The sequence below is a fragment of the Hemiscyllium ocellatum genome, chromosome 2 (genome assembly GCF_020745735.1).
Source record: "Hemiscyllium ocellatum isolate sHemOce1 chromosome 2, sHemOce1.pat.X.cur, whole genome shotgun sequence".
NCBI classification, from domain to species: domain Eukaryota; kingdom Metazoa; phylum Chordata; class Chondrichthyes; order Orectolobiformes; family Hemiscylliidae; genus Hemiscyllium; species Hemiscyllium ocellatum.
In genome coordinates, this window is record NC_083402.1 from 117812817 (window position 1) to 117829526 (window position 16710).

At 42.5% G+C, this 16710-nt stretch overlaps 2 protein-coding genes across 10 annotated transcripts in view; one reads left to right on the forward strand and one right to left on the reverse strand.

The window, feature by feature from the left end:
* Nucleotides 1-4844, reverse strand: part of snx30 (sorting nexin family member 30) — a 61791-nt gene extending 56947 nt beyond the window's left edge. The window contains exon 1 of one of the 2 annotated variants that reach the window (XM_060845701.1): nt 4662-4844. In XM_060845701.1, the coding sequence (XP_060701684.1) occupies nt 4662-4787 (126 nt within the window). In that variant the 5' untranslated portion in view covers nt 4788-4844. Of the gene's footprint in view, nt 1-4619 lie in introns of both variants that reach the window. The other variant, XM_060845694.1, reaches the window with a different exon arrangement.
* A 7251-nt stretch (nt 4845-12095) lies between these two features.
* inip (ints3 and nabp interacting protein) overlaps nt 12096-16710 on the forward strand; it is a 72887-nt gene continuing 68272 nt past the window's right edge. For 2 of the 8 annotated variants that reach the window (XM_060845738.1, XM_060845759.1), the window contains exon 1: nt 12096-12233. Coding sequence is in view for 3 of the 8 variants with exons in the window: in XM_060845721.1 (XP_060701704.1) it covers nt 12408-12540 (133 nt within the window). In the remaining 5 variants the exon portion in view is untranslated. The other 6 variants (XM_060845721.1, XM_060845730.1, XM_060845751.1 and 3 more) reach the window with 4 other exon arrangements.

Here is a 16710-nt window from a genome sequence, read left to right on the forward strand (position 1 = left end):
ACCGAAGTGACAAGAGCTCTTAATATCCAACAATAGCTGTCTTGTATGTTATCAAGCTTCTGTGCATTTAGGTGGTATCAGTCTTTACATTGTTTCATTGTGTTTATATACACAAATCTTGCTTGCTTAGCCAAGCATTAGAATTGTCTTTCAAAGTTTAGAAGTTACAGATAATATTAAGCATCCAACCTAGTGTTTTTTGAGCAGTAGGACATACTGCAACTTCCAATATACACCAAGTGGAGTTTAAGATCAACAACTTCAGCAGCACTGCAGAATCACTCCTGCATGAGGCCATAATATACTCCTTGGCTGAATTTCAAGTTGAAATCAGTTTTCAGAATGTCTACTGTGAAGTAATGACAAGAGACTACCTTAAATGGGAAAGAATCAATTAATTTCATGTAGAGAAATAAGACTTACTCTCAGTAATTACTCTGTCAGCATGTGTTTACCCATCTGCTTCTATGAAGATCTCTTCAGGGAGTCAATGGGACAGTAACATACAGAATCAAATAGGTTGGGGTAGTGTAGTGTAACAATTAAGAGGGTTCTGACAGGCATGCAGAACTGTTAACCAAAAACATACAAGTTGATACTTTCACAGCACTGGTGAAAGTCAGGATATTCTGATTGCCTCAGGAAACCTGCAAAATTCAACCACTGTCTCCCATATCAACAAGTCAAATTCACAAAGTTGGAAAGTCAGCTACACAGCAGGATTACCAACCCAAGGTAGTCCCTGGTGCCAAGCACAAACATTTTTTAAAATATACTAGCTTACTAAAGATCTCAAAGCACAAGTTTATAGTTTAATTCTACCTGCACTAGAAGTGTTTATTCCCCTGTTGTGCTGCAGTACAACTGTCGATTGGTGACTATGGCCAATTTATTCCAAGTTGAGACCAGTATAAACTGGGATGGAGGAAGAGATTTGAAGGGTAGGAGAGAGCCCAGCCAGAACCTTCACCATCTTCACAACTCAGCTAGTCAGCATAAACCTGCTGAGCCACTTGGAAGTGTTTGTGTGCACTGAAATGTTTTTAAACATATGCAATGCAATAATATCCACTTTGTGCCTTGCATGAAGGATTGTTAAGCATTTTTTAAATTATAGAAGAACACGCAGAAAAATAAAATGATTGAAATCCACTTGGCTATCTCAGCATATACTACAGGGTATGTTACAACTTTTAACTTTGATATAGAAATGTCATAACATTACACATTGCATTTGAGTGACATCAGCTAGCCTGAATGTTTGTTTGGCATTGTTTACCATATTACTGTTTAACATAGTAATGAATGCCTTGGATTTAATTAAAAATACCTTATTTGTTCAATATGTTTATCACACTAGTGAAATAGGCACATGTAACCAGGAATTTACTCCTATCCTAACAAATACATTTAGCTCCTTGCATAGGTCTAAGGGGTATTTGTTTGCAAGAACTTTGTATATCCACTGAAAACTAAAGGACACTCATGTATAGCATGTTGACGATGAATTCCTCGTGCAGGATCCATTTTTAAAATATTCATTTGGACCAGATGTACAAGTTCTTCCATTAAAGCAACATACAAACATATGGAACCCACAAGACTAAACCTTGGATCTCATGGTTTATGTCAATTTCTAGTTATCCATTAACTTGAGACTACGACTGATGTTACTAAACTAAGTTCAATGTGAATTTTACAATATTATTGTCTATCCATGAACCATGTCATTGTAGTCTTGTGGATTATCATTTTGGCCAGTTGCTCAAGTACACCATTTTAACATCCCAATTACTGTAACATCTCAGAAGGCACCTCCAATGTAGCTAACAAACAAAAACACTTGGTAGGAGCGTTATCAATCAAAATTACTGAGTCACTAAGGAAGTCTGAGACAAGTGGCTAAAGTTTTTAAGAGCACCTTAATAGCAAGGAGGGGGTTCCAGACCTTAGAAAATCAAACACCAATAGCATAGTGAACAAAAATAGGAATCCTGAGGGGCTGGAGTCGAAGAAATGCAAATGTTTGCAAAGCTGAGAGATCAGATGGAATGAGGCCAGAGTAAAATGATCAGTAATTACAATAAAAAACACAAGAGGAGAAACTGACCCAAATAGACATGTATACTTTTACTAAAAAGGATATGAAATAAACATGTCGTACATGATTTGTGGGATGTTGTCAACAAACATAACTTTGCTTTTCTTTCTACAACACATCCTTTGTCAGGTGCTCACTTGTTACAAACAGGTTAATGGAAAATTGTTAATTATTTTCCTTTACTGAAAGAAAAATGGTGAAGTTTGAATCCTTACCACTGACTAACGCAAACAGGACAATCATATTCTAAAGGTTCTTCACAAGTAAATTAGGGATAGGTGGCTAAATATCAGAGGTAGGTGCAGTAGTGTTTTAAAAGGAAAAAGGTAGATTTCCAAATACAGTACTTAATCCAACATGCATGAGAGATATATTGTAAGAGACTAAATGAATTGCAGCACCCTGGGCAAAAATAAAATCTGCAGATCTGTGCGACTTTACACAACAAACAGCCCTCTGTGCAAACAGCTAAGAGTTAAAAGCAGAAACACGAGCAAAGATGCAGGTAGTAAACTTCCAACAAAAACCACCTATGGCATTGCCAACAGCAAATCTATTAACCGCTGACGAAAGTTAGTTATTCACTTAATTGGTTCCAACAAAATTTCAGATTATAACCTCTTGTCGTGGGTTGCAAGAAATAATATTAAGAGGACAAACAGATTTGGCTCCATGAGTAGCAAGTTTGCATCTGAATTAGAAGATTGTGCATTCAATTGAATTGGCAAAGATTTGAGCTTGCACATTATAAATAAGGCTGACACTTCCTGTCTGTACCTGACTCAAAGTACCACATTCCAGGTCAGATATTAAACAGAGACCTTCCTAATGAGCATGAAGGTTCAAATGTTCTATTTCAAGCACCTAACTGTGTCCTGGGGCCAAATCATATGCCTCAACCAACAGTCACAAATGGACTACCTGCCAAATTCCAAGCAGAAAACAAATCAACCTGGAGCATCAACTTTTTCTATCTCTACACAGGTGGGCTCAAAGACCACCTAATGAACCACAACCAGCAGAATGCAATCCCTGCAGTCACATGTAATCTATCTGCATGACCACAAACATTTTCAGTCATCCTTACCCAGTCTCAAGTTAAGCCTGCTTTTTCCAGGTCACAAAAAGTCATACTTATTTTTTAAAGCATCTCCCAAATCTCTCATTAAAAATACTCATTGTTGAAGTGGTGCTACAATCAATGCACAATTTCTGGCTACGTGCATTGAAATAGAGGTAAACTTGTATAAATTCAAAAAATCCTCAAACAAAAGAGGATTTAAAAACCCTACTCTTTTGCTAACCCCCTCACAAATATGCCATATTCCACCATTCCTCCACACCCCATGACCTCTACGCAGATCCATTCCATCCATAACCACAGACCACACATAACCCCAATATCCCCAATCCACAAAACCAACCACACTTCTAGTGCACTAGGTAAAAACAAGGACTGCAGATGCTGGAAACCAGATTCTAGAGTAGAGTGGTGCTAGAAAAGTACAGCAGTTCAGGCAGCATCCAAGGAGCAGTAAAATCAACATTTAAGGGAAAAGCCTTTCATCAGGAATACAGGCAGAGTGCCAGAAGAGTGGAGATATAAATGAGAGAAGGGTGGGGGATAAAGTAGCATAGAGTACAATGGGTGGATGGAGGTGGGATGAAGATGATAGGTCAGAGGAGGGTGGAGTGGATAGGTGAAAAAGAAAATAGGCCAGTAGGACAGGTCATGGAGATGTAGCTGAGCTGAAATTTTGAAACTGGGGCGAGGTGGGGGGGAAGGGGAAATGAGGAAACTGGGTCATGGAGGTCCTGGGCCTCCGTCACCACCACTCCCTCATCACCTGATACCTGGAGGAAGAACACCTCATCTTCCACCTCAGAACACTTCAACCCCAGGACATCAATGTGGACTTCATCAGTTTCCTCATTTCTCCTTCCCCCACCTCACCCCAGCTCTACACTTCTAATGCACCCCTAGTCCACCAGTCCCCCTGCCATAAACAAATCCACACACACACACACAAAATCAACCAACCCCCAGGGCCAAAAAATACCTCCCCCCATCTACCTCACTCTCCCTACTCACCAGGTCCACAGTGCCTACCACTTTACTTTCTCCACCCACCTCACATCCTCACACCTACTCCCCATCCTCTCCAAATATTCCCCCCCCACCCCAAAAACACACCAGCGCCATTACACCCACCCACCATACTCACCCTCCCAAAGCCCAGACACACACCTCCCTCAGCCTCCCCCCCACACCCTCCCCATTGGGCTCGCTCATATTTTACCCAACACCTCCCCCTTTGCCTCTCTCTCTCCTACCTACCTCCCTCCCTCCATCCAGTCATCCCTCCCTCCCTCTCCTCCCACTGCCGGTCTCCCATGGTTACCGGGGGCCCTGCCGGTCTCCCATGGTTACCGGGGGCCCTGCCGGTCTCCCATGGTTACCGGGGGCCCTGCCGGTCTCCCATGGTTACCGGGGGCCCTGCCGGTCTCCCATGGTTACCGGGGGCCCTGCCGGTCTCCCATGGTTACCGGGGCCCCCCACCTTGTCTCCGCCGGCCGCCAGCTCGGGCTCAGGGGATAGCAGTTCCTCCGCCGACAGCGGGTGCGACACGTCGCAGATAGACCTGGGACCCGAGGACGGTAACGGTTTGCAAAGTGCCGAACTCATCGTTAACAGATCGCTATCTCCTCCCACTGCCGCCGCCCCTGCTTCTCGCTGTCTCTCTACCGCCTCCATTTAAAAAAAACACCAGCCCAGCTCCTCCCACCCCCCCGCGCTTAATCAGGCAACACGGCCACTGCGCGTGCGCCGGGAGCCCCCATCCCTCCGGCACCGCAGGAGGCGCTAGGTTCTAGCGCAACTGCAATGTCGCCTCTTGCTCATCCTTAACGTCTCCCTGACTCTTTGTTTTGTCCCATTCGCACCCACCGGACCGCACCCTGCCACCGGGTGGCGCCAGCAGGAAGGGGAACATGCATTCCGCCACGCCGCCAGGTGGCGTGCAATGAGGACAGCGCTGCTGTCAATCAATAGATGGCAACACCTTTTGAATTAGAACAAAAGGATTTAGGAGCCAGAAGGGGAGTAAGAGCAATATTTAAAGATAGATTGTGCAGATTTCGATTTATGCAATGTTTAAAACAAGGAATGCTTTAAGCACTCAGAAGATTTTGTGTGGTGCTGTTGTGATGTTGGAAACAGTAACTTAAGACCATAAGACATAGGAGTGGAAATAAGACCATTCGGCCCATTGAGTCCACTCCACCGTTCAATCATGGCTGATGGGCATTTCAACTCCACTTACCCGCATTCTCCCTGTAGACCCTTAATTCCTTGTGATATCAAGAATGTATCAATCTCTGCTGTGAGAAACAAAGCTTCAATAACACTTCAATAATTTCTGTCTGAGACAAGGTCTGAATCAGTAGTGTCATTTATTTCACACTTGCAAGTGGGTGTGATGTCTACAAGGCAGGGACAAAACACACTGAATTCAATAAATACTCGATATTTATATAATTTGGGTCCTACATATTTGTTTATTTCATTGATCCCCCCACCCCATTTACATCCTCCACTTCCCTAAGACCGGTACCCATTACTCCTGCTTATCTCTTGTCTTATCCGGCCTTGTCTGTGACAAAATGCTTATTCCTGGCCTCACAAGGCCGTTTGACCACATCCTGCTGTGGGTTATTGTTAGGCATATTCTTGCCTTACCATTATCTACTCCCTACATCTGTGCTGCCCCTCACAGCATCTTACCACTAAGCCCTTTTAATTGGGGTTTGTTCCTGTGTTTCTGTAAAAGTGGGAAATAGATGTTTATACCTACTATTTATACAGGCGTATCTAGCTTAACTGCCTCTCTTCACAGCATCTAATCTAGTCGCCTGTAATATCTACCATTGTTTTGCAGTCCTGTTTCTTTCTTGCATACATTTTTAGCTAATACAAACAAACAATTATGCATTTCCTCCACATAGTTTCCATTCTTGTTGACTCAGCTCTTGGCTGAAACAATTACACACTGGTGTGAGTTCATTTACTCTGTATAAGCAATTATAATTGCAGATGTAACATTAATTTACCTATATCCCACATCTGCCTTGAAGACATTTAGCATCCCGGCCTCCACTGCACTCTGCGGCAATGAATTCCACAGGCCCACCACTCTCTGGCTGAAGAAATGTCTCCGCATTTCTGTTCTGAATTGACCCCCTCTAATTCTAAGACTGTATCCATGAGTCCCAGTCTCCTCGCCTAACGAAAACAATTTCCTAGCGTCCACCCTTTCCAAGCCATGTATTATCTTGTAAGTTTCTATTAAATCTCCCCTTAATCTTCTAAACTCCAATGAATACAATCCCAGGATCCTCAGAGGTTCCTCGTATGTTAGACCAACCATTCCAAGGATCATCCGTGTGAATCTCCGCTGGACACGCTCCAGTGCCAGTATGTCCTTCCTGAGGTGTGGGGACCAAAACTGGACACAGTACTCCAAATGGGGCCTAACCAGAGCTTTATAAAGTCTCAGTAGCACAACGGTGCTTTTATATTCCAACCCTCTTGAGATAAATAACAACATTACATTTGCTTTCTTAATCACGGACTCAACCTGCATGTTTACCTTTAGAGAATCCTCAACTAGCACTCCCAGATCCCTTTGTACTTTGGCTTTATGAATTTTCTCATCGTTTAGAAAGTAGTCCATGCTTGTATTCTTTTTTCCAAAGTGCAAGACCTCGCATTTGCTCACATTGAATTCCATCAGCCATTTCCTGGAGCACTCTCCCAAACTGTCTAGATTCGTCTGCAGCCTTCCCACTTCCTCAGTACTACCTGCCTGTCCACCTAACTTCGTATCATCGGCAAACTTCGCTAGAATGCCCCCAGTCCCTTCATCCAGATCATTAATATATAACGTGAACAGCTGCAGCCCCAACACTGAACCCCGCGGGACACCGCTTGTCACTGGCTGCCATTCCGAAAAAGAACCTTTTATCCCAACTCTCTGCCTTCTGTCAGACAGCCAATCCTCAATTCATACCAGTAACTCACCTCAAACACCATTGGTCCTCACCTTGCTCAGCAGCCTCTCATGTGGCACCTTATCAAAGGCCTTTTGGAAGTCTAGATAGGCCACATTCACTGGGTTTCCCTGGTCTAACCTACTTGTCACCTCTTCAAAGAATTCCAATCGATTTGTCAGACACGACCTCCCCTTACTAAATCCATGTTGACTTGTTCTAATCCGACCCTGCTCTTCCAAGAATTTAGAAACCTCAACCTTAATGATGGATTCTAGAATTTTACCAACAATCGAGGTTAGGCTAATTGGCCTATAATTTTTCATCTTTTGTCTTGATCCTTTCTTGAACAAGGGGGTTACAACAGCGATCTTCCAATCATCTGGAACTTTCCCTGACTCCAGTGATTTTTGAAAGATCTCAATCAACGCCTCCGCTATTTCCTCAGCCACCTCCCTCAGAACTCTAGGATGTAGCCCATCAGGGCCAGGAGATTTATCAATTTTAAGACCTTTTAGCTTTTCTAGTACTTTCTCTTTTGTAATGGCAACCATACTCAACTCAGCCCCCGGCTCCCTTTAATTGTTGGGATATTACTCATGTCTTCCACTGTGAAGACCGATGCAAAGTACTTATTAAGTTCTCCTGCTATTTCCTTATCTCCCATCACTAGGCTTCCAGCATCAGTTTGAAGTGGCCCAATGTCTACTTTTGCCTGTTGTTTGTTTCTTATGTATTGAAAGAAATGTTTACTATCATTTTTAATATTACTGGCTAGCCTACCTTCATATTTGATCCTCTCCTTCCTTATTTCTCTCTGTGTTATCCTCTGTTTGTTTTTGTAGCCTTCCCAATCTTCTGATTTCCCAGTGCTCTTCGCCACTTTATAGGATCTCTCTTTTTCTTTAATACACTTCCTGACTTCCTTTGTCAGCCATGGCTGTCTAATCCCACCCCCCCCCCCCCCCCCCCCCCAAACCAACCTGGATAATCTTTCTTTTCTTGGGGATGAACCTCTGTACAGTGTCCTCAATTATACCCACAAACTCTTGCCATTTTTGCTCTACTGTCTTCCCCGCTAGGCTCTGCTTCCAGTCTATTTTCGTCAGTTCCTCTCTCATGCCGTCATAATTACCTTTATTTAACTGTAACACCATTACATCCGATTTTGCCTTCTCTCTTTCAAATTGCAGACTGAACTCTACCATATTATAATCGCTGCTTCCTAAGTGTTCCCTTACTTTAAGATTTTTCATAATGTCTGGTTCATTACATAGCACTAGGTCCAGAATAGCCTGCTCTCTTGTGGGCTCCAAGACAAGCTGTTCCAAAAAGCCATCCTGTAAGCATTCCATGAATTCCCTTTCTTTGGATTCACTGGCAATATTATTTACCCAGTCCACCTGCATATTGAAGTCTCCCATGATCACCATGACCTTGCCTTTCTGACATGCCTTCTCTATTTCCCGGTACATGTTGCGCCCCTGGTCCTGACCACTGTTAGGAGGCCTGTACATAACTCCCATTATGGTTTTTTTGCCATTGTGCCATTAGTTCATCTGCTTTGTTACGAATGCTATGAGCATTCAGGTAAAGTGCCTTAATGCTAACTTTCTTATCATTAGGTGGCACGGTGGCACAGTGGTTGGCACTACTGCCTCACAACGCCAGAGACCTGGGTTCAATTCCCGCCTCAGGTGACTGATTGTGTGGAGTTTGCACATTCTCCCTGTGTCTGCATGGGTTTCCTCCGGGTGCTCCGGTTTCCTCCCACAGTCCAAAAAAAATGTGCAGGTTAGGTGAATTGGCCATGTTAAATTGCCTGTAGTGTCAGGGGCAGGGGAAAATGGTTCTGGGTGGGTTGCGCTTCGCCGGGTCAGTGTGTACTTGTTGGGCCAAACGGCCTGTTTCCACACTGTAAGTAATCTAAAAAATAGAGTTATAAGAACGTTATCATTTTGTAGAGCACCTTTAATGTAGTGCTGATGGTCAACAACATAATCAAATGTAATCCCTATAAGAAGTTGAATTGAGTGATAATTTAGATGGTTGACTCTTATGGCCGAGTTGCTGTACTCTTGCTTTTGAGTTAGAAGGTTTTAGGCTCAAGTCTCACTTCAGAGTTGAACACAAAAGTAAAGACTGGCACTCCCACATGGTAATGTTGGGATCTCATATTAATGTGTTCCTCAGTGAATGTAAAAGATCATGTCAGTCTGTCAGCATCTGTTGAATAGAAGTCAAAGTTAATCAAAGGAAAGGTCATCTGACCCAAAACATTAACTTTGATTTCTCTGCACATATGCTGCCAGACCTGCTGAGCTTTTCCAGCAACTTTTGTTTTTGTTTCTAATTTACAACATCTGCAGTTTTTTTGGTTTTTATTTTGTAAAAGATCACGTGACTTATTTTTGTCAAAGAACCATTGGGGAGGTGTCCCTTGTGCCAAAGTTTATACCTTCAAACATCACACAAATAGATTATCTGAATGTTATCATGTTCCTGATCATGGGAACTTTCTATGTGCAAATTGTTACAACAGTGGCTCCAATCCACAAGTGTGTAATTGGCTGTGAGGCACATTAAGACATCCAGCAGTTGTGTAAATTACATAATTTCAAGTCCTCTTCCTTTTTCATATAATTATTCTCAGCTATAAACCTGTTCACTGCTTCTCTCGTTCTCACTTAATACTTAACTTTTTATACTTTGTGCTACTGAAGTAAAGCTTCAGCCACTGTTGCCCATGTGTCCCTCTTTTCCCCTTTGATCATCTTTTCAACTTCTTTTAATAGTTTGCCTTAATCCTCCAACAAGATTTCTTTAGCAGGATTTGGACATATAAATTGTCCTTTTTAAAATTTTTTGTCCACTTCAAGTTGCTTTGATTTGTTTGAGCTTGTTGATTATCGACACATCATTTGAACAGAACAGCAATAGAGAAGGAAAGAACTACTACCTCATGATGTCCTGCACTTTGTGCTCAAAGATCTGAGAGTTAAACACTGGCCTGCTTAGCGATATAAGAATCCACGATAGAAACGGAGTAGGCATTATCTTCTAGTTGAGGAACAGCAGATGACAGTAACCCAGCAGATTCAGGATAAAATCTTTCGAAGGAGCTAATGAAATAATTACCCCATCTACTTTAAGCTGTTCCTTCATTCATTTGAATTTAGGCTTTTAAAAGCTAAACCTAGTTGCTAGCCTGTGGAACTTCTCTCTCCCAGATTCTACCAAATACAATCATTGTATGGTTACTGGAAAACAGAAAGGCTGTCAGGTCTTAAGTTATGTACATTTTGTAGGTCATTGACCTACGTCAGATTAAGAGGAGTAATGCTTTTGAATATAGTGGGTTATGAAGCTGCCTTGTTTCACACCAGCCTGAACTTGTGAAGTCAGAGGTAGGATGGAAGATGAGGTAATGGTGAATATAATTCTATAATGGAAAAGAAGTCTCAGGGAGAGATGTGTGTTGAAAGGGTTAATACTGAGATGTGCCTTAAACACTACATGTTATGGTACTGGCAAAACAGACTTGGATCTCAGAGCAGTAAGACCTAAATTCCAGGCTCCCTCAGTCTCCATCACAATGCTTTTCAAATCAGTATAGCCTGTAATTAGTTGCTAAATTAACTATTTCATCTTCAAGACAACAACCTCTTCTGGTTGGACCAATCAATTGTTTTCCTGTACTCAGGACACCAAGCAGGCCCCACAGACCTCACAAATCTACTGTATAGTGAACAATAGAAAAGAGCACGCACCTATTTTGATGAGCAGTGACATAGATTGCTCATGTAATAACTCTTACATGGTAGATAAACTTCGTATTTCATTGGTTCAAATTCTTATGTCCCTAACTGCCAGTCATTAACACAAGAGATGGTTAGCACCAGTGCATTGTCTTCATTACTTCTAGTAGCACAGGAGGGGTTCTTGTGGCACACTGGTACTATCCCATCTTCTGAACCAGAGAGTCTGGGGTCTACGGTGTATACTCTCATCACTGAACAGATTGATTTTTTAAAAAATCTATCGTAGAACGGTGTTTAGAACCCTCTAAGTTTGACACCTATTAGGTATATCATTGAAGACCAGCACATGAGATGCTGCAGCCCACCACGACTCGCCAATTAGCCCTTTCCTCCACCTCAATATTTGTTTAAAATCACACAACACCAGGTTATAGTCCAACAGGTATATTTGGAAGCACTAGCTTTCGAGGCACTCCTCCTTCATCAGGTAGTTGCTAGGGCCAACCACCTGATGAAGGAGCAGCGCTCCAAAAGCTAGTGCTTTAAAATAAATCTGTTGGACTATAACCTGATGTCGTGTGACTTTTAACTTTGTACACCCTAGTCCAACACTGGCATCTCCAACTCCTCAATATTTGTATTCTCAATAAAAGTGTACCACAAAGGAAGCGTTATTACTGAATAAAAATCGAAAGAACTGCCGATGCTGTAAATCTGAAACAAAAACAGAAACTGCTGGAAGAGCTGTGAAGAGAAATCAAAGTTTACGTTTCGGGTCCAGTGACCCTTCCTCAGAACCCGGTGTTCCTGCCCTTTCTAGGATTCCTGATGAAGGACTTATGCCCGAAACGTCGAATTTCCTGTTCCTTGGATGCTGCCTAACCTGCTGCGCTTTAACCAGCAACACATTTTCAACTGTGATCTCCAGCATCTGCAGACCTCATTTTTTACCCTTTCTAGGATGTGCCTCATTCATTTCTCGCAAAGGAGTCTAGGTTAATGCATAAAATATGTAGACACCAGGACAATCTTAAAGGGTTGGTAACTCCGGGAGATTTAATGGACACAATCGCCAAAGTGCAGCTCCTTCTCTCTAACTTGCAATTTTGAAGCCCCAGTCCTCTCCAGCTGATAGCTCCGCGCCTGCGCGAAGCGATCTGGTGACGTCAGTGCGCCGCATCCGGGGCATGTCGCGTGCGAGCGTCAAGAAGGCTGCCCAACGGGCGGGCGGCCTGGTCATTTTCAAATCATCTTTGGCCGAATGACAGGAGATAAACAATAAGTCGGACAAAAAAACCGTGGACATAGAGAGGAGTCACTCGGTAGGTCTATGTAGTATACGTGAGGAAGACGGCGGGCGAGGCAGCCGGTTAATTTTGTGGTTATTTGTCCCCTCCTTGAATTAGCCTCAGGCGTACTCTCTCTCGAGGAGGGAAGCCTAGCCTTCTGGACGCGCTGACGTAATTCTTCCACCCCCTGGGGACGCGGTGACGTAAATGTCCCCGCCGGCGCCTCGCGTTGTGACGTCAGCCGTCCCGGATGCGACACCCGATTCCTCTCGAATGCTGCTCTCCCCGCCTGAGCTCAGTGACAGCAGGGCCCAGCAGCATCTTCCCAACTCCACCATGGGTCAGTCTCTTTGCTTTTATACTTGCCCACGCATGTCTTCTTTTACTGAACATCACTTTTGGCTGCTCGTTCACTGTTGAGCTTTTGCCAGTTGCAAACAGCACGGATTCTGTTGTAAGTTTAACTTGCAATTTGCTTTTCTTTTGTAAACGGTATAATAATTTTGTTTTTGCGCAGACTGCTGGCAGGAAAGTCTTGCTGTTTGTTAATTTGTTAGGATTGCACTCTTTAGATAACCGAAGTCGGATTATCGGAGGATGACGGGTGACCTTGTAGAGATTTATAAAATCATGACGGCTATGGATAAGGAGAATAGCAAAGGTCTTTTCCCTAGGTTGGGCTGTCTAACGTTAGGTTATTTTTCTTGAGATTCTTACGCACTTGTTGCAGCTGCAACACACCAACTTCTGAGAGCAACCAAAATTTTAATAAGCAGGTATAAACTTTCTGGAGGAACCCTTTAACACGCTTTGCACGGCTTGCAGAGCCATGTCAAAGATCTCTCTGAACAAAGGAACAGTCCTTCTTTGATACAAAATCTTTACATCACAGTCAGTAATGCCCACAAGATAATCCCCAGCCACTCCCGCACAGTTACATGCCTCTCAAGACAATGCAGTGACTTGATCATCTCCAGAAACAATGTAATGTAAACTATCCCTTAATGGCTAGATATATTGTAAATTGTATTTTTTTGTAACTGTAGGGTGCGGTCAGATTTTTAACTGCAGTGACCTTCTCGATTCTGAATAGGGGATGATAGTGCAAATGGCTCTGATTAGCAAGAGATGGGAATGTAAATTCCTTACATTCTACCTGTAAGACAGAGACATACCACCCTACCCTGGGACAGCCAATTTCCTGAAGGTCAGCAGAGCAAATTAACTCTTTAATATCTCATCTAAAGATAGAGGGCATTGGTTTAAAAAGAGGAAAAAATTTAAAAGGATCTGAGGGGTAACCTTTTTCATGCACAGGGTGGTGCATGTGTGGAACAAGCTGTTAATCGAAGTGGTGGAGACGTGTACAATTATAACATTTCAAAGATATGAATAGGAAGGGTTTAGAGGGGTATGGGCCAAATGTTGGCAGATGGGACTGGGTCAGAATGGGATGCCTGATCAGCACCGACAAGTTGGGCTGAAAGGTCTGTTTCCATGCTGTATGGTGACACCGTATCACTGAGTGTTGCTGTTATATTTTCCACAGGTTATGTTTGATTTACCTGTATAAAGGTGAATTGTGAGGTGACATGTTGTGCAGACTGGTGGTTAGAGAATCTCTTGACTATCTGATGTGTCCGCTTTCTTAAGTTCTAAGCGCAAGCAATGATCTTTCAGTCCATAGTGCGTGCTCTATTGTTCAATGAAATCATGGCTGATCTGATTGTGATCTTAGCTCTATATTTCAATCTGCAGTCCCCATAACCCATGATTTTATTATAAATCAAAAATCTGACTAAATATTTAGCAAAGTCTCACTAAGGACTTTTTGACAGCATCTCCAAAATTTTGGCCACCACCGCCTAGAAGAACACAAGAAGCTGATGTTGCTCTCCTCCAATTGATGCACCATCTTAACTTGAATTTCCCCATCAAGCACTAGAGATGATTGATGATACAGGCATTGTTTGTGATTCCAGTACCCTGAGTGAATTTTCAAAAAATTTTCTTAAGGCTGTGTCCAGGAAATATAAATAAAGTGGCAGAGTTAAATATAGAACCTTAAAAAATCACTTTTTAATAAGTGTGAAAGTAAGATCCCACTCGATGTAGACCAGCTGCATCGTCCCAAATGTCCCTTCACCCTTCAGATCATAGCTGAACTTTGACCTAACTCCATATCCCGCTTTTGCCTTACACATTAATACCTTGAGGAAATTTTTAAAAACTGTCAAGCTGAGACTCAAAGCTAACGATTGGTCCATGTTCTGTAGATCCAAATTTAATTTTCTCTATAAGTTTGCTTGCTTCTGATCAAGTTCTTTCAAGTTTGGAGTTTCACAAGCAAGGTGCTAGTTTGCGTTTCTACAGTTCTTAGTTTTTCCATGTGAAATTGTGTTTAACTTTCAATGTTTTTTTTAAAGATATTTTTATTAGAAATTTAATATTTTGACAGACTTACAAAAATAAACAGAACTTTCAAGCACAAACATTAATATAAAAATAGATCTTAAATATATAATCATCAAAATTCAAAGGAATGATACTAAAGAAGAAAGAAAAACAATGAAACTCAGTTAACTACTAATCTAATCCACAATTATCCAGAGTGTATAGTTGAGTCACTTACATCCTTCAAACAAGAGAAAATGTTCTCTAATACACTCATAACAGTATAATAAAAAGGAAACTATTTCCAAACAATAAGAACAAAAAAAAACATGTTTGAATGGAGATCCTCCCCCTTGTTCTCAGGGGGCCTTACTTCCTTTCTAAAGGTCCACCATATCCTCTCCCAAACAGTGTCCCACCCTTGACCCGGGCGCTCCTTAATAGGATTTAGATATAATACCGAGCTAGAGTTAACAGTGAGCGCCCCACCCCCACCCCTCCCCACCCATACCTGAGTATATCTGATAGCATCAATGCCACGTACAAACACACAACTATAAAATTACAACTCCAACAAATTACAGTTAAGTATAATAACATAAAATAGCAAGGGAAGACAACCCTGCTCCCAGAAGCAAAAGTAAAGTAGAGTAAAGTATCCATTTCTCCCCACGGAGTGTGGAAGAGGCAAGCCAACATAAATTGTCTCTTACGATTTATTTAAACGAGTCTAAAAGTTCCTTAGCCTCTTCGGGTGATCTAAAATTATACTCGGATCCTTCGTGGTTAAAGCATAACGTCGCTGGGTAGCGTAAGGTGTATTGAATATTTAAGTTCCTTAGACATTTCTTCACCTCATCAAACGCCTTCCTCCTTCGTGCCAAAGCTGGGGAGAAGTCCTGAAATAACATAATCTTGGATCCTTCATGGATCATGGCTTTAGGATCCTTTCCAAGATTTCTGGAGGCATCCAGGAGTATCTGCCTCTCCCTATAACTCTGCAGCCGGAACAGGACCAGGCGTGGGCGCTGGTTTGGGCCAGATCCGCGTACTGCGACCCAGTAGGCCCACTCCACCCTTACCCGATCAGTTTCAGACCCCAGGTTTAAAAGCTGGGGCAGCCATCGCTCCAGAAATACTGCTAACTGTCCCTTCTCGTTCAGGGAGGCCCAGAAGACGGATATTCTTTCTCCGATTTCTATTATCCAGGTCATCCATGTAGATTTCAAAGGCCCGGACTCTCTGCTCCAGAGCTCGCACCTGTTCTGCAGCTGTTTGTGCTGCAGCCTCGGAGGTCGTGGCCTTTAGCTCTGCCCCCTCCACTCGGCCCTGTAATTCCTCAATAGCCTGGCTGTGCTTTTGTAGCTTTTCTTCGAGTGAGTTCCATCTCTGTCTGGATTCTACAATGAAATTGACGAGTGTCGTTTCCAGCCTGGCAATCATCTCTTCAAGGCCTGTTTTTACATCAGCTGCAGCCGGAGGAGAGGAGGGTGGGGGAGGGGTCTTTGTTTTCTGAGAGCTGCGGGATCCCTTTGGTTTACTCATTATCCACTTAATATTAAACTGCTTAAATATAATAGTAAGCAGCTAATTAAGGTTAGAAAATTTTTTTGGGTGGTTTGGTAAGTGTGGTGGGGGTGAGTAACTCACTTCACCCAGGTTTTGGGAAGAGCTCTGTAAACTCAGACTTGCTGAGTCGCCGCCATCTTGGATCTCCTAACTTTCAATGTTAACTGTTCTCTCTCTGCAGATGTTGCCTGACCTGCTGAGCATTTCTAGTGCTTTCTGTTTTTCCTTCAGATTTCTGGCATTTGCAATATTTTGCTTTGGCAACCAGTCTCCAATACTGTAACTCAAATGTCTTAATTATTTGCCAATCAACATTGATAGCTCCATCCAGATATAAGTTCGGCACTCTAATTTGTATTATAGTTTCATCTGGAATTGTTCTGCATCTGAGCATCTGGAAACCTCAGTTGGAAAGTAATTTGAAGAAATTATGTATTATCCTTTGTGCTTAGAAGACCATGTCATTAAATTGCATGAGATGGCTTAACTGTCTTTCTGTTTATCCTTTTAAATTCTTTTCCCTGGAATTGGGTGCTGTGCACATTGT